Below are 18555 nucleotides of genomic sequence, written 5' to 3'. Positions count from 1 at the left end.
CGCCCTCTGTTTGCAAAGTAAGCCTAATTTAATGTCGTCATCTCACACAAAATTGTAATAAATTTACGTGTACAAAAGAGTGTAAATAATATATCTATTTCCTCCTAAAGGTAAATTATTGCAAATACGTGTTCAACATTATTGCGTAATAATCATGGTCAAAACATCCATTGCTTACCATTCTGGCCTATACCAAAACAATACTTATATTTCAAACAAATAAAAGATACATTATTGCAAATACGTATCAGATTACATGTGTGTAAAAAGCAGAAAAAGGTTATCCCCAGTAAAGTACTTTGGGTTATGGGGATTGGGGGAAGTAACAGAACTGTCCTTGGATTCAAGGTACCAAGTGGGGGTAGGGAGAGTGGAGGTATTCGCCCATCATTGTACTTTTAGAATAGGCCTAGGCTACTAACATAATTAATTTATCTAAATCATCGAAGATTTAACTTCTATGTTTATAAAAGATAAGATTTTCGGGCTTCTCGTAAACAAGCAGTCATTTGATAAAGATCTCTGATAGAGATCGAAACGTTCGAGTGAGTACTCTCCGTTTTTTAAATAGCTCTTTCAAAAAAGAAAATCTTATCTTTATAATTTATCGAGATTATTCCAACAGATAGCGGGGTTGGGGTTATCACCAATTTGTATATTAATGCATATTTTTACTCCCTCATAAAGTCACGATTCATAAATTTTTTTAGTATAGATTTCTTATACCTTGGTTTTAAAAAAGTTTTATTTTAGTTCAGAAAATAAAGTTGGTATTTCCAATAATATATTTTGCCATGGAAGTGACAATAGCAGCGTATTTTTAGTTTGTATTGCTATGCTTTTGGTTATTACCCGATGGCAGTACTTTATTTCTCGGTCATTCATGGTATTAAAAAATACCGAATATTACAAAATCTACTTCTGCGAACTTTTCGGTGACAATTTGTATTGTAAAATTTAACAGCAGGAACTAACTGTATGGTTATGAGAAAGTCATAGATTTGCAGGATTACATAGATAGATGAAATAAATAGATAAAGGTGACATTGTCATGTTAAAATAGTTAATCCAACTAAACGTGTACAAACGACAAAGACTTATAAATAGACAAACATAAATTATATAATAAATGGGAGATGCAACACAGTGATACCTGGAGACTACTCTGTGAGTATAATACTTTTTTATAAAAAAAACTTCAACAAAAAAGGAGAAGGAAATATGGGGAATACCGATGAATAAAAAATAGGATCAGGAGTACATGTAGACTATAAAGTGATTGTGTAATAGTAAATTCACATTAGACTGTCAGTACATGGGTTAGAATGGTCTGCTGATGGTGTTGTTATTATAATGCAATGACATGCACTGTATAACCTGTAGCCTACATTCTGGTGTAAAATGTTAACGCCGACGAAGAATAATTATGAAGAGAACACAAGGTGTTTGGCCAGGTAATATTATTATTTGCGAATGGCGAATTGTTTTCAATTGTCCTCAAATTTACTGAGCTTTAAGTACAATAATTAGCCTGCGTCAGAGTTGACCAAGAGATACCCAGAGGTAAAACAAAATTATAATAATAAATATGGCAAAATTATTATACTAATTTACAAAACTAAATAATGTTTCTTTTTTCTAAATAAAACAAATATTAGTATTCTGAATTAGTAGGTTCCTTTAGATAACAATAATCTATTAGTTTAGTTTTTGTTAATAATTATTTCAGATTTTTGCATAAAATACAGTTCATTTATTTTTAATTATAATTCATCTTTCAACACAAGAGAACGGTAACTGAAATGTGCTGTTTTTATACTTCTATTTTGTTTTCAGCAAATATTTAATTATTTTAACTAATGGTGCAATTATATTATTAGTTTTATTATTTGTTTATTATAGGCCTAGCCTAATGCTTGTAAAAATATATTCTGGTTCTTAAAAAAATTGATACGAATTAAAATATAGTATTATTATTTATTTTCTCACTGTTAAAAAAAATCCACCGTATATCCACCAACTTTTTTTAGAAGTTTTTGAAATTTTCTGGCACCCGAAGTTCTACAAAAGGTTACTTCATTGTTCCTTTTGCTCATCTTTACCTTCAAGGACAGTTTTCTATATAAAGCACCGTCTCTGTTCAATACACTACTCATCGGAATCTGAAACTCAATATCATTTAATATTTCGATTAAAAATATCTCTCACCCCTAAATCTGTTATGGCTCTCACCCCTAAATCCGTTAAGCCTGAGGGTTTCGAAATGTTCATATAATTATATATTTTTGCATTGGCTATTTTTTCCTTTTTTTTATAATTCTATTTCTTGTTTTTCCTATTTGTATCGTTCCCGTTATTTAAAGTGTTGGGGCCTCATGCATGTCAGCCTCGGCTGTTTTGAGGAGTCACCCTTAATAAACAAAGTTTAATAATAAAAAAGAAGTCACAAGATATGGTAAAATGATCTTCATAATCAGATGATAATTTATCATTTTATTTTTGAATAATGTAATTTGAACCACTCAATCGTTGAGAATATTTGTAAATGCCTCCAAGTAACTTCAGTATTTGTACACAAAAAATGTTTATTTAGATTAGGCTACAGCTAAAACAGTAGACTACAGTGAAAGATGTTGATACCGTACAACACCTTTATAACTTATTTGATTTTTTATTTCCATCAATAGGTGTTCACCATGCCATTATGGGGATTTTCTTCTCTTTAAATACTAAATTTAATTTTAACATATAATCTCAACATTTCTTTATGATGATAAATCGAGTTTTCTATCATACAATTCAAACAAATTATGCTGATGTTTCAACTAATATGGCATAATAATTATCAAAAACAATTAAATTCCCAATAAAACAATGGTTCTACATACCATGCTAATACTAGTATATAATGGAAAGATGCAATAAGACATACGGTAGGCCTTATAACAAGATATAAAAACAAATTTTTAATTGATATCGTTACCTACAGTTTGAAGTTGGGTGTGGTGGGGCGGAGGGGCCGTTAATTATCGGATAGAGTACATTGCGTTTTTTCAAACACAATATATAATATTTCATTAACGTTGATTTTTGGTTTCTAGAAATCTTGATATTAATTAACCATAATATAACATTATAATCATAAATATAAATATTACTATATAAATAGATCTGACCAGGGAAGAATTAATTAACTCTTCTCTGATCTGACGAAACTTATTAGCTGAGGGTGTATTTACAGTACCATGGATAGATTTGGAAAATATTGCTTTATAATTATTATTTTTTCTTTTTAAAAAACTATAGAACATTAACAGGAAGTAAACATATTTATTTCCTCTGTTCGGTTTATAGCCCTACCTTACTTTTAAATATAGAAATGGTGATCTGAAGTATGGTTAGCTAAAAGTATATAAATAGAAGTATCAGATACAATAGGTATTTCTCCTGGATTTACAGGTACCTTAATTTATATTCATTCTGAATATTAATTTTTCATGATCCATTTAAAAATAAGAACAGGCATGTTGTGTTACTAGGTACATTAGTTATTTGTTTGTCGTTTATGTATTTATTTGTTTGTATTTGTTTGTTAATTTATTTGTTTTTCAGTGTTGATTTAATGAAGTTTATCGTTGGTTTATTTTTCCGTTTGTTTATGTATTCGTTTTTCGTTACTAGTTATTTAGCATGATATTTGCTTCAGGCCTACTTATTTGATTTTCACTGTTTATTATTTTAGTTGTTTGTCGGTGTTTATTATTTATTTGCTTGACATGTTTGTTATTTGTCCGCGTCATGCAGAAAGTGTGTAGGTGGTATCGAATTCGAAAAAATGTAGTACTCGAATTTATTTTTTTTGGAGTGAAATCAATATGTTTCCACGTGAAAATCGAGAACCACTCTTGAGTATCATGTTGTAAAACGTCAAATAAATAAAGGAATGCTAACAGTATCGTTACGGAACGGAACATGGTATCTTATTTATTATATTACTTATACGGCCGCCGGACCGGAATACGGTTTCAGTGTGAACGTATAGCTTTACTGCCATACTTCCCGGATTTAAAAGACATGTAATATAATATACAGGTACATTCCGTACCGAGGTACAGCTCTAATAAGGAACTATTATCCGTCAAAAAGTTCACGGACCTTTTAACAATACAAATAAATATTACAGCTGTCAAGTATTATCATTTTCACTTAGCTTTTTAGCAAGTATCAGACTTGAAACATTGTTATTCCCAAGGCTACTCATATATAGTGTAATAGACGGAATAGAGAGGGAAATACCACACAGTTTACCTGGGTTTTTCTTTTATCCAGTTACTTACTATCAAGTAGGCCTACTATAGGAATCCAAACTGAACTATAATAATAAATTAAGGCCTGCAATGAAGTACAGTAATATCAATGTGGTATGTGTAGATGTGCGTCAAATTGCCGCTATCTCTAGGCTTCATTGTAGAAATGTAGGAGTATTATGTAATAATGTGAGGTTTAGATCTTCTGATCGTAGGCCCAATAAGCAAGTGCAACAATACTAAGATACGTGAGCGAAACTAAGGACTAATAAATAAAAGATTGAGGTTAATGAAATTCGCCCTTAAATTAGATTCCGTTTAAAATGGCCAATCTACTGTAGGCTCTACCGTATCCACAGAATCATCGGTTACATAATAACGGTAATTCTCGGAAATTAAAAATTAAATAAATTAAAGTAGGTATAAGAAATCCCAGAAGTTTTGCTTTTTCATGGGGGGGGGGGGGGGGGGGGGTGGGGGGAAGGAAAGATCAGATCACCAACATGGTACCTAGTTCTCCCTGGTTACTTTTAAGTAAATTAACAAGGCCAACAGCCATAAGTCGCGTGCTCTCAGAAAAAAATGAACTTTCAAAAAGTAATGTACTTTAAAACTTTTCTTTACATCAAAACAGTTCAAAAAGTACAGAAAAGCGATAAAACGCATAGTGATACCGGACCGACAGACCGACCGACATAGTGAACTATAGAGTCGCGTACACCCACGCGACTAATTGTCTGTACATCAAAACAGTTCAAAAAGTACAGAAAAGCGATAAAACGCATAGTGATACCGGACCGACAGACAGACCGACAGACCGACAGACCGACCGACATAGTGAACTATAGAGTCGCGTCCATCCACGCGACTAATTGTCTGTACATCAAAACAGTTCAAAAAGTACAGAAAAGCGATAAAACGCATAGTGATACCGGACCGACAGACAGGCCAACAGACCGACAGACCGACCGACATAGTGAACTATAGAGTCGCGTCCACCCACGCGACTAATTGTCTGTACATCAAAACAGTTCAAAAAGTACAGAAAAGCGATAAAACGCATAGTGATACCGGACCGACAGACAGACCGACAGACAGACCGACAGACCGACAGACCGACCGACATAGTGAACTATAGAGTCGCGTCCACCCACGCGACTAATTGTCTGTACATCAAAACAGTTCAAAAAGTACAGAAAAGCGATAAAACGCATAGTGATACCGGACCGATAGACAGACCGACAGACCGACAGACCGACCGACATAGTGAACTATAGAGTCGCGTCCATCCACGCGACTAATTGTCTGTACATCAAAACAGTTCAAAAAGTACAGAAAAGCGATAAAACGCATAGTGATACCGGACCGACAGACCGACAGACCGACCGACCGACCGACATAGTGAACTATAGAGTCGCGTCCACGCGACTAAAAACAAAGCTGACATTAATACTGTAGCCTATACCGCCGCGATTACATTATTTATTTAATGTAGGACTAGAGGGGGAACTTAACCTGATTCAAGGTGGATAAAATAAAATCCCCATTTTTTTTATTATGCCATGACTCATCACGTCACAACAATTGAGTGGGGTTACAATACAGAGACACGAGTTAATCGCCTTAAAAGTCTGCGCTCGCTTTGACAGATAGGGAATCGAATGTCCAGGAAGTAACGGTTATTATTAAGGTGAAAGATATTGATATAACTTGTTAGGTGAGTCTCATTTCTGTTTTATAACTGACGTTCTTATTGCAACTTAGGCCTAATATTTAAAGTTTTTTCCTGTAAACTGCTTTATAATTCAAACTGATGAACTGTCATGTCGTGTATCTGGGACGGGTATATATTTTCTATAGTTATTACACATACAGAACTTTGTTGACTTTTAATTTCCTCTCGGTACACTAGACTACACGCAGCTATCGAGTCAAAACGTAATTTTGCACACTCTTATGCTTGTTCCCAACTAGAGACGCAACGCAAAGATGTAAATGCAACGTAAATTATTTGACCAAAACAATCGATGAGTTATCCGAACTGTCGCTTGTCATTGGTAAACATAACTCGCTTGAGTTGCCACTACGTCCCTGCGTTGCGTCTCTAGTCGGAACAAGCTTTACAGAAACATAAGTATACGCAGACCGCTCATAGCCAAGCGAGCTAACATGTTGTAGGATTTGACCCGTTACCGTATACTCCACTAAAAGGTAAAATCATAATCTAAAACACGCTTTTGTTGATCATCTTACAAGCGTGGTTCCCACTGGCGACGCAACGCAAGGACGTAACGCAACGCAAGTGAATTGACCAATCACAAGCGATGGCTTATTCGCTTGTGATTGCTAACTGTCTATAACTTCGCTTGTCATTGGTTAAAACGCTTGCGTTGCGTTTACGTCCTTGCGTTACGTTCTAGTGGGAACCAAGCTAAAGCGTGGTTCCCACTAGCGACGCAACACAAGGACGGAACGCAACGCAAGTGAATTGACCAATCACAAGCGATGGCTTATTCGCTTGTGATTGCTAACTGTCTATAACTTCGCTTGTCATTGGTTAAAACGCTTGCGTTGCGTTTACGTCCTTGCGTTACGTTCTAGTGGGAACCAAGCTTTAAGGCCACAGCGCGTGGAATTCGCGAGCGGTGAGGTGGAAAGTAGGCCTATGTGCTTATAGGCCTCGAGGCAGTGCATGTTGCAGAGGGAAGGCCTATAGGTTTTAGAGGGACTGGTTGCCTAATAACGTCCCAAATCTTTTCTTTACACTATCCTTATTTGTATATATAATCATATATCAATACAAACAATCAGTCATGACACGTCGTAGTACAGTTGTTTGTATTTCTGAATAATCATAGAAGTTCCGAAACTATATAGGCTAGGCCTACGGCACTCGTATTTATTGTCATGTCACGATAAATATGGTCCGGGGCCAAAATCGGTCCGGCCGGACCAGTTTTGGCTCTAAAATTGTGGCCAAAAGCAGTCCGCCACTGCCAAAATCGGTCCGGGCTTTTCTTCTGTCGATTTTAATTGAATTACTAGGCCTATGATGCTGTTTTAAATTGTTTATGGCTATAAAAATATCCCATGATATATATTAGTAAGTTATCTTGTCGGATAAATACTATAAACAAATGTATTTTATCTAAAAACATGACTTAGGTGTTCACTCATATTTCGGCCTGCCACACACTCACATGAACGGGTATGAGACGCTGATATTGCCAGCTAGATTTGATTTATGATTGAGGCCTTTTTCCTTTTCCTCAGCCTAATCAATATTGGATAATTTTTTTTCTAATAATTGTATTGAATTGATATATTGATTGATTAACCATAAATAATTAATAAATTAAATTGTTTTTAACATCATGGGGAAACGAAGATGTTAAAAAAGAACAAAATGGATTAAAAACAGGCAGAGATACATATTGTATACAAAAAGCCTAACAATTAGTACTTATTATTGATGAGTTACTACTAATAATGATAATAAAAAAACAGGCTTAATTTATAATATTAAAATAACAAATAAAACCCCATAGTTTTCAATATAATGACTAATCATGGCCTTTTTTTTTAATGATATATACATTATGACTCATATTGCGCACCATATATTTGTAAGACCGGACCATATTTGGCGGCCAAAAACAGTCCTACTGCCCGGACCAATTTTATCCAGGCCGGACCAGTTTTGGCGGCCAAAATTGGTCCGGCCGGACAGGTTTTGGCAGCCATAAATGGTCCCCCGGACTGATTTTGGCAGCCAAAACTGGTCCGCCGGACCGATTTTGGCCCGGACTGATTTTGGCGTGACAGTCATCTTCGACTCGAATCGCGCTAACAAGTTGTTGATAGGTGACGTCATATCAATCATGTCGTTGATTGGCCAGAATCTACAATTACCGCGCGGTATTTTCACAAAATCGAATCTGTTCCTATGATGAGCAATCGAATCTGTTCCTCGTTCTGTTTAAATGTTCATAAGAACGCTTACCGTTACCGCCCGTCTATGTAAATTGGTCTTTACATTTGCTGTATGTTGCTATGACATTATTCATGACAGGGCAATAGTCCCACAGAACAAAAAATGTTGGCAAGCTTTCTCTAAAGAAGGATACATTCAGTACTGTACATTTTTAACGTCAATATAGGTAAAAATTATTAAAAATTATTTCATGATAATAATAATATTTTCGTGACGCATATTCCGAAAACAATTTATGTTTTGCTCCTTACACTATTTCTGACAAGGTTCAGATTCTTTGCAAGAAGTAGTGCAGTACGACGGGAAAGATGTCATATTTAATATCGGGAATTCTAACTGTTTAAATGCATCAATGAATCATGAATACGATCGCAAATCGAAGGGTGACAATCATCAACAAGAAAATGAAAACATGACCAATAACATGACGAATTCGTCTGAAGAAAATCGCAAAAGTGCATTGAAAAAAGAATATTGTAGCACCAATCAGAAAGACAAAGAAGATCAGTCAAATTGCGAGGAAAATGATTACGCATACTTCATGCCACCTGAAACCAAGGTAATATACATCAAAAACATTCCAACATTTAACGTATCAAATCAAACTAAACTATAAAAACTATGTAAAAATGTATAACTTTATTCAGAATTATCCATATAACTAACAAGGCCAACAGCCATTAAGTCGCGTGCTACAATGCATAGTGATACCGGATCGACAGACAGACCGACAGACCGACAGACAGACAGACCGACCGACCGACATAGTGAACTATACTGACCGAAATTACTGAACATGTTTAAAAATGTTGAAATGTTTAAAAACATTTATATTTTTTTAATTTACACGTGCGTAGCCTGTCACTTTTGACGTGCTCGTATAACGTAATTTCGAGTTGAAAAGTAGGTCAAGAAAACAGAAATCGGGCAAAAAGAGTGCACAACAACATTTAACGCGTGCGCGCGCAAAAATATGGGCACTCATGGCAATTTTGTAAACGCTTAAAATTGCCTTAAACGTACTCTTACTTCATCGAAAATAAATTTTGAAAATTTTAAGCGCGCGTACGTATGTGTTACATGCGCTACGCACGTAATTGTATTGCCATATGATGATTTATGCCCTGAAATTTATGAGTACCAAATTTTATTTAATTGTGATTCATGGTTGTGAAGATATGATTACAAACGTGATCTCGTTAAATCGTGCGTAGAACGCGTAATTTTTTTATTGCGCACCGTGAAAACATAACCACATCGATTCCTGGCCATAAGGAATATACTGTGAAAAATTGACCTAGCTAGATTAAACTGATATCAAGATAAGGTCAGAAAGCGATAAAACGCATAGTGATACCGGACCGACAGACCGACAGACCGACAGACCGACAGACCGACCGACATAGTGAACAATAGAGTCGCTTCCACGCGACTAAAAACTAAACGTCTATCCTAATCGATTAAAAAATGTTGATAGTGTACAACCAGGGAGAAGAAATTCCACTCTTCCCTGGTTCAACAATAACGAATGAAATTGTATTATATTTTATCAGGAAGAACCAGGACAGATTGAAGAAAACACCATAAAAGAACCAAAAATTAGAAGTATGTACACTGATGCAATACGAACTTTAAAACAGGAGAAGCCATGGGAAAAATACATAGTATCTGAAGATAAACGAATGCTAGTCGCGATTGTTGGGCATGAAGGTGCGACACTAACGCTGGGCAACATTTCATTGACAATTCCAGAAGGCGCGTTGCCAAAGCAGGCGTATGTTTTCATCTACAACTTGGGATATATGAAAACCGATGGAAAGATTCCCTTATGCCCAGAAGTAATGTGTGGTCCACCAGGTCTCACATTCGATATGTACGTGACACTTCGTGTCGAGCTGTACGGTAATGTACCAAATAAGTTACTACAAAAACCAAGATCTATTATATCTTGTAAGCAGGAAAATGGCGACTGGACCAAAATGTGCAAGTCTGATGGTACGGCATACATAAAGAATAATAAGTCGTGTATAATAGTGAAGCACTTCAGCAAGTTCAAAACAGAAATGGTCCAAGCGAACGATACTTGTACAGAACTCGAGTGGATGACGCTTTTGGAGATAAACGCATGTAGAGGATATGTTCACGGGCGACAAGAGGTTCTCGTAGAATTCAGAAAAATCTATGTAAGAAAATAACTGTTATATTCCAATACTTTAATGATCATTTAAAAATATGTGCGTAAAAGTTGTCAATTCCATTATTATATGTATTGTCAAACTTCAATCATAACGAAGCACACATACAATGAGGAATTCACTTAAGCTAAAGTTATTATGAATTTTAAAATGTTTATTGTTTTTAAAGTGTTTTTAAGCACACTGATATACAAGCCATTTTGATATAATTATAATTGTATACCTATTTTACTTGCTTATTGTCAGATATTTACTTTGACAACACATCTGACAGGCTTGTCTACGGAACTTTATAAAGACTGCAAAATATTCAAAGTGTAATTTTATTAATCTTAATTAATGTCATGCTTTGAGGACAATGCATCTTTTCGTTTGTGCTAATTGTTCTTCTTGCTTTATAGTAAGTAAAAATAAATTTGTAAAAATCATATCAATACCATTTAATATTTATAGAAAGAAGACCCAGGAAACGCATTGGATTCTGGGAAGCAATGCTATTGCAACAAAGATTCTAACATTCATATCATTATCGATGATCGTAAGGTAATATTACAAACTAGCTTCAAAGTGTACCGAGCACCTGTAAGCACGAGCAGACCAGACTAAGCAAATGTTTTTATACACTATTAAGTTATTTAAAAACAATTAATTAATAATGTTAAATAATCATAAAATTAATAGTATAGATTATACTATGAATGTTTAAGACAATCATTTGGCAGTGATAACAGAAACAGACATAGGGTATTTAGCATGTACATGTTGAAAGTTGAGAAGGATACTGGTAGGCAAATTCAGGAATTCTGTTTCTTCACAAATTGTGTGTGTGTTTTTTCTATCAAAATAAGCAGTATGAAGTAACAAACATTTGCTGAGCCTTTAATTTTCTAAATATAAATAATAAAATGCATACGGTACCATTTTTTAAAGGTAAAGTGTGTTATATTTACAGGTGCCGTTATATAAATATCATGTGGGTGTTTTCGATGACAATGTATCATCTGTTAGATGGGGCATTCCAGTTTCCGAAACATCCGATATACACCTTATAGATTGTACTGTTACGGAAAGAACATACACAACAACAATACATCTAAGCAACACAACGAGAGAAAAGCATTTAAAAAAACCCCAAACTAATGTAAACAAAGACAAGATGAACACAATCTGCGATGCTATCCAATCGAGCCCACCGACACAAGAATTTTTAGAGTTTCTCTACCAAGACTTTGATCAGGAAGAAAAGAACAATACTGACATTGAGCTTGCTGTTACTAGATATCTCAATATGAATGACAATGATTTTAGAAAGCTAGTACCTCATTTTCGAACGTGTGGAATGGCCAATGCAGCAGACAAAGTTAACGAAATCACAGCAAAATATGGTAAGAAAAACTATTTTATTGAATAGTAAGATAACCCCTGTTCAGACGACACCTCTATCGAGTTACACTTTGGTGCCCATAGGGAAGAGTGAAGGTTCCATTTTAATACTAGAGGTTACACTATATTCGTGGTATACCGTGTATTGTATTATAATTATAATTGTTGTAAATGTTTATTTTTTCAGAATTTGACAATACACGACTTTCACTTCCACTACCCCCCGATTGTCAGTCACTGATGACAAACGGCGGTCCCTATCAACCAAGAGGAGTTGTAAATATGTGGGATAACAGCTGTCGCTTAGATGCTCTTCCTTTTGAGATTGGTGGTACGGCAAGTGAAGACGAAGAGGAACAAGATCAACATCAGATTGAACATCAACATCAGGTTGAAGAACAACATCAGGTTGAAGGTCAACATAATGCAGAAGGTCAACATAATGCTGAACAGCAACATCAGGCTGAACATCAACATCAGTCTGAAGGTCAACATCAGTTTGAAGGTCAACATCAGTTTGAAGGTCAACATCAGTTTGAAGGTCAACATCAGTTTGAACATCAGGTTGAAGGTCAACATCAGGTTAAAGGTCAACATCAGGTTGAAGGTCAACATCAGATTGAAGATCAACATCAGATTGAAGATCAACATCAGATTGAAGATCAACATCAAGTTGAAGGTCAACATCAGGTTGAAGGTCAACATCAGGTTGAATGTCAACATCAGGTTGAAGGTCAACATCAGGTTGAAGGTCAACACCAGGTTGAAGATCAACATCAGGCTGATGGTCAACATCAGGCTGAAGGTCAAAATCAGTTTAAAGATCAACATCAGTTTGAAGGTCAACATAAGTTTGAACCTCCGTATCAAAATGTAATAAGGAAAGAGAACATAAATGTAGAAAACAAAGAACCTACATATATGACTATTAAGCCCGCTATTAAGAAGTGATTACAGAAAACAAACTATTGCACGAGTGTCATTGTAAATAAAAGAGTGTGGGTATAGAGTTTCCGATTTTAATATTTATGTACTGGAGTACATACGTTGTTTAAATTCTTATGAAATCGACTAATTAACCATACTAATATGCCATCCAATTATTGAACCATCCAATTACTTTCTATTCATTATCAAGTTATTAATAATGTATTAAATAGAAGGCCTAATTTGTAGATAGGTGGATAATTATTATTGAAAGCATTCACCAAGTATCAATCCCGTGATTCTCATGTGCCAATGTTTAAATACTCAGAGCAGCAAACTGTACTTATTATGTTAGTCATCAATTATATCGAAAACTACATGCAAATCTCTCAATATGTACATGTAGGTGATATGTTAAAAAGATACACATAACAGTAATAAATGGTTAAAAGATACACAAAAAAGATAATTATTCAATAGAATTATGGATCTTATAGGTAAATTATTTTTGAAGGGTCTATAGAGCTCTGGGTTTAAAATTTCTATTAGTTATTAGAGAATAGAAATAGAACCTTTGCAATAACATTGATAAAAATCCACTTTCAAAAGCGTCGTGGAATAACCCCTTTTTAACAAGGCCATATACATGGCTGCAGTCGCGTGCTCAAGTTAGTGTTTACCGACCAACCGACCGACACAGGGAGCTGTAGAGTCGCGTTGCACGCGACTAAAAACTGGAGCTACCCTTTAACATACAGTGTAAAGTATATATAATAATATAAATTATGTGTGTATATTTGTGTATACAGTATTAAGATTATAGTTAAGAGATAGTAGCGGGCTATTTTGCATTTATTTAATCCCTAATGAAGAGAAGATGAAGTATCCTTCGTCTAAACAAGCTGAATTTGTATTTTGTAGTCCAAGTTCGAACTAAAACCAAAGAACTTATAACACAAGAATCTCCTGTTCGTCCGAAGCGCGTAACAATTTCGAAAGGCATTGTGGGATAGAATAGAGCTAATGGGTGGCGCCATTGTGAGCCATGGAGTAGGGCGCCCGCATCAAATTAGAAAGTCAAAATCATAGAGGGGATCTGCTAATACTCTTGGGGGTCGCTAGGGGGATAGAGTAATTGACTTCCTAGTTTGGAGGGGGAGCTGCTCCATGCTGTGAAATGGCGTCGCCCAGTTTGACCTTTTAACCCTGTACTTCCGATGTGCTTTGAATGCAAATTGAAGAACAGGAGATTCTTGTGTTATAAGTTCTTTGCTAAAACATAAACATTGTTTGTTTGTTCCAAATTCCACCCTGCTACTATACAGAACTTTCGAAAAAAAAGTAGAATTAGCGCGAATCGAAAGCGTCAGCGCATGCGTATTCATTATTCTATATTTTTTTGTTTAACGAAAAAAGCGGAACATAGTTCGAGACTGTCCTCCTATTCGTAATCAATTCGTTTCACGAGTAAAAAGAAAAAAAGGCCATATACATGGCTGCAGTCGCGTGCTCAAGTTAGTGTTTGCCGACCAACCGACATAGTGTAGAGCAAAGCTGTAGAGTCGCGTTGCACGCGACTAAAAACTAAAGAGTCATCGTCCGTAAACGTAATAATGCAATACAATTATTATTATTATAAAAATAAATACAGCAAAACTCCTAATTAAGAGGACACAGTTGGGACCCAAAAGGATTTCCCCTGAATAGGGGTAGGAGTGTCCCAGGAGGGGTGCTATTTTTGCACGCTGTCGCTGTCGGAAGCGATGTTCACATTCTCGCCTGCACCAAAATAATCTCTAATTTCTTTTAGCAGCTGTCGTGTTATATGCTTTTTTATATCTGTTTATGTTGGTATTAATTCAACGTTGGTTGTGTTTTGTTCTGAGTATTTCTAAAAAAACATGATGAAATATGTATAACGTTTGGAAGTATAAACTATTTTCTCAATGTTGGTTTTTCCTTTTTCTTTAATATAGAAATAATAATTGTAATGGACCTGGTGACGCAATAGTTGCTTGGTAAAGTATGGTAGAAGTAAATTCATTTGTTTATTCATTTATTTATTCTGGATTTTACGGTACATAAATTTAGATAATTTCTTAATTTCCTGGTTCACACGTAGGTAACTGTGTTGTGGTAATAAATTGTACTATTGTTTGCTGTGTAGGAGACCAGCAGTATTTTTTTATTTTTTTTTGCCTTTTGTGGGTTTTCTCACTTTTAATATCTTCAAATAGTCATGATATGTTACCGTTATATTATAACATAATGTATAACGCCTAATAATAATATGATCCATTAAATATCCTAAAAAATATATAACGAAGAAGAAGCAGAGGAACCATTTACGTCGCATATAATATATTAATTTATTTTAATTTAATTATTACCAGACCAGTGTATTATTTTGATTTTTAAATTATGTGTCGTGACTATTATATAGTTGAGGAGAAATGTTTTATTATCGCCAAAGCTAACACAATTAATGCGGTAATTAAATTATAAGCCAGTCTATAATAATCGATTGAATAAATAATATTGTGTACATTTGTGTTTTTTTTTATAATTGATATTGGTAGTTTTATAATATATGTTTTATATGGACAGTTTGATTGGGAAAAAAAATACTGAAAACAAATTGTTTTGAGGGGGACAATAATATCTTGAATAAAAGTTACTGAGGAAATTGAGTTCCACCGCTCCCCACTTTAGATGTTACTCCTTAAACGATGCAATTCGAAATGAGCGGAAAACTTGACTGGAAGTTTTTGGAAAGTTCACTCCGCACTCTCTCGGTGAACCCGGAGGGTTTATTTTGTGACGTTTCACGAGGGATCCATAACTTATGTAAAGCGTGGTCCCCACTAGGACGCAACGCAACGACGTATTGACGCAAAGTGATGTATTGCGTAATCACAGGTGGAAACCGACGACGTACCAGTGCTGCAAACATCGCAGGTTTGATTTCACCTAGGCGGGGGCAAACACAATTATTGGAAGGGCATTTTCTTACGTTGTGTCGTTTGCGTTACGTTACGTCGCTAATGGAAACCACGATTGAGAAAAGAAATATCGCAATCCGGAGTCACTATCGCACTCAGTCTCAACTGTAATTCGAACCAAGCTCTGGGTAAGTCGGAAATTGATGACCTAATAGGTTGAACGTGAAAAGGTTAATGATGACCTCCTAATAATACATAATTTATTTTGGATGAGATAAAATTAACCTCCGAATCGACAAGCTCGCCTCTGATGGGTGCATATGCGAAGTATCAATTAATGAAAATTCCCCACTGACGCCATGGTTCTCTATATGTACCCCAACCCCCCCTCTCCCTTGTAGCAAAACTCGTATACGAATGCAATATATAGGCCTAACTTATAACATACATGTTGTACAAGGACACTTGCCTTTTTGTAAATACTGCAGGTTTATTTTTTTATAGATAGTAATATATAAATACATGTATTTGTTATAAAGGCGGAAATACAATACAAATTATGTTACAAAGGACAATGTAAAACTCCCCTTTGTTATTATTAGTTGTATACAACTATATTATATACATATACAGTATATATTATATATCTGTTGCGCGTGCGTACAACTGAGGACTAGTGCTGTTCCGCCGTACCACGCCGAGAATGTTAAAAAGTCGCTATCCAATCGAGTTTGAACAATACCATGAATTAGTGGTCTAATGGTTAGGGCAACTGCATATCAAGCAGACGGTCCGAGTTCGAGTCTCGGTTGGGGCGACTTTTTCTCATTCTCCCAGATTTCCTCATCTTTACCGTTTCAAATTAGTTAATTAAATTTCAGTATATCACCGGGCGGTTTAGAATTAATGTTCTTTGCCTACTGTGTTTATATATATATATTATACTAGCAATTATACCCGCCCCAGGGCGGGTTTCAAAATTAGTATACCCGACGCCAGTATCTGTCTATACTCACCAACCTCTATCCCTCTTCAATAACACCCCATACTCTTGTTCTTAAAAACAAATTCTTCCCAGTGATGGACAAATTAAATTCAACCTAATTTAGATACTGCGGTCCCCCAGCCTTCTTTCTCCTTTCACGACCCCAGCCACCATCAACAAACCTTAACTCCTCCCCTGGACAGTTCAAATTTAGTAACTTTTCCTAGTACAATCCAACCATATAGGCTTACGCTAGTATTTTCGCTCCTCCTCCCCCTACAAGCACACCCCAGATACACTGGGTGATGTGTTGAAGCCGGTTCCAGTACAAATTATGTTACTATCACTCCCAATCCCTCAGCGGTAGTTTTCAAATGTAGTTTAAAACATTCCAAATACATTTTCGGTCATGGTGATAGGCCTACATCCCCACCCCAAACTCCCATCCGCTTCTCAGGGATGATTAAATACTTTAACATTTTCCAACCACAATTCTGGTGTAAGCAAAATCCCCACTATCCCCTGAACCCAAACCCCACTCTCCCACAATTGACGTTTTTTCCTTGGAGGATTGGTGAACACAGTTACAGTAAACCACATGTGTATGTTCACACAGGTATGGATGTCTGTAATGATACAATCCAAGAGACCGATACAGAGCTGGATATGGTTAAAGTACTTTGCTAAATGTGTAATTGAATAGGTGTCATATTGGTTAATGAATAAAATATGTATCTATATTATAAGTGAGAGAGTTTGTCTGTCTGTTTGTCTGTTTGTTTGTTTGTTCGTTATACAAAATTTTGTTACTGCACATAATCTTACATATGGGGTATCAAAATGAACGCAATTGTACCGGGAATGTTCTAAGCTATATTTCAACATCATCCGCCACCTAGGATCCAAGTTAGGGACCAAAATGTGGTCAAAACCCCCACTTTCGATGTTTGTTCGTTATAACAATTTCTGTTTCTGCACGTAACCATACGTATGGGGTATCAAAATGATGGCAATTTTACCCGGAAGGTTTTAAACTACATTTAAAAAAATTCCCCCGACTCCTGAGGTTTTTGTGGGAAGGGTGGTGGAGGGGGAGGGAAGTGGTGTGGTGGTTTGTGATGTCATTTATATAGATATACGGTCATACTGCGTTGAAACACCGGTTCTCGTCAGATCACCGAAGTTAAGCAACGTTGGGCCGATTGCGTTCTGGATGGGGACCGTCTAGAAATAGCGGCGGGTGCTGTATATACTGGAGAGTGATGGTGTAATGGTAATATCGGACTAGCATGTGATCGGCATGGGTTCGAGGTTATCTACCATACTAATTGCATCCTTAGGCAAGATGCTTTACTCTCATTGCCTCATCTTTCGGATGGGATGTAAAGCCGTTGGTCCCGTGTACTTAACAGTGCACGTTAAAGAACTTGGTACACTATTCGAAAAGAGTCGGTGTGCTGATCTGGTAGGCGCTGCACACTGCTGGCTGCCGTGGGTCCGTGAGGGCCTAAACAGAATTTCCTCAGTTTCCAGTTAAGCTTGAGGACAAATATAAAATACCTTTACCTTTACCTTACCTTTACAAATACAATATCTATAATAATCTATAGGTCTATAACTAACATCAAATTGTATAAGGAAACTTGCTTTTTTGTAAATACTGCACGATAATTAATCGTTTTTGATTGATATTAATATATAAATGCAAGTTTCAACGAACAATGTAAAACTCCCCTTATTAGTTGTATACAAATTAATGCATATATTATAATAATCTCCTATAACTAACATACATATTGGACAGTTGCCTTTTGGTAAATAC

The 18555-nt window shown here is 35.8% G+C and overlaps 1 protein-coding gene across 1 annotated transcript; it reads left to right on the top strand.

Moving 5' to 3' along the window:
* Positions 1-1317: 1317 nt before the first annotated feature.
* Positions 1318-15326, top strand: LOC140057189 (uncharacterized). The gene is made up of 6 exons (XM_072102748.1): positions 1318-1454; positions 8568-8860; positions 9855-10484; positions 10950-11039; positions 11449-11881; positions 12067-15326. Exons 1-6 carry the CDS (start codon positions 1427-1429, stop codon positions 12828-12830), a joined length of 2238 nt encoding a protein of 745 aa, XP_071958849.1. The 5' UTR covers positions 1318-1426; the 3' UTR covers positions 12831-15326.
* Positions 15327-18555: the final 3229 nt, after the last annotated feature.

Source organism: Antedon mediterranea, chromosome 1, assembly GCF_964355755.1.
Source record: "Antedon mediterranea chromosome 1, ecAntMedi1.1, whole genome shotgun sequence".
NCBI classification, from domain to species: Eukaryota; Metazoa; Echinodermata; class Crinoidea; order Comatulida; family Antedonidae; genus Antedon; species Antedon mediterranea.
The sequence above is the reverse complement of the archived record's forward strand: the minus strand, read 5'-3'. Positions and strand labels throughout refer to the sequence as shown.

Excerpts from the sequence above, each read along its gene's own strand:
- LOC140057189 (XM_072102748.1), top strand. The coding sequence starts at position 1,427 with ATGAAGAGAACACAAGGTGTTTGGCCAG. Across the intron at positions 1,455-8,567 it reads AACACAAGGTGTTTGGCCAG|GTTCAGATTCTTTGCAAGAA; the intron begins GTAATATTATTA and ends ATTTCTGACAAG. Across the intron at positions 11,040-11,448 it reads TCATTATCGATGATCGTAAG|GTGCCGTTATATAAATATCA; the intron begins GTAATATTACAA and ends TTATATTTACAG.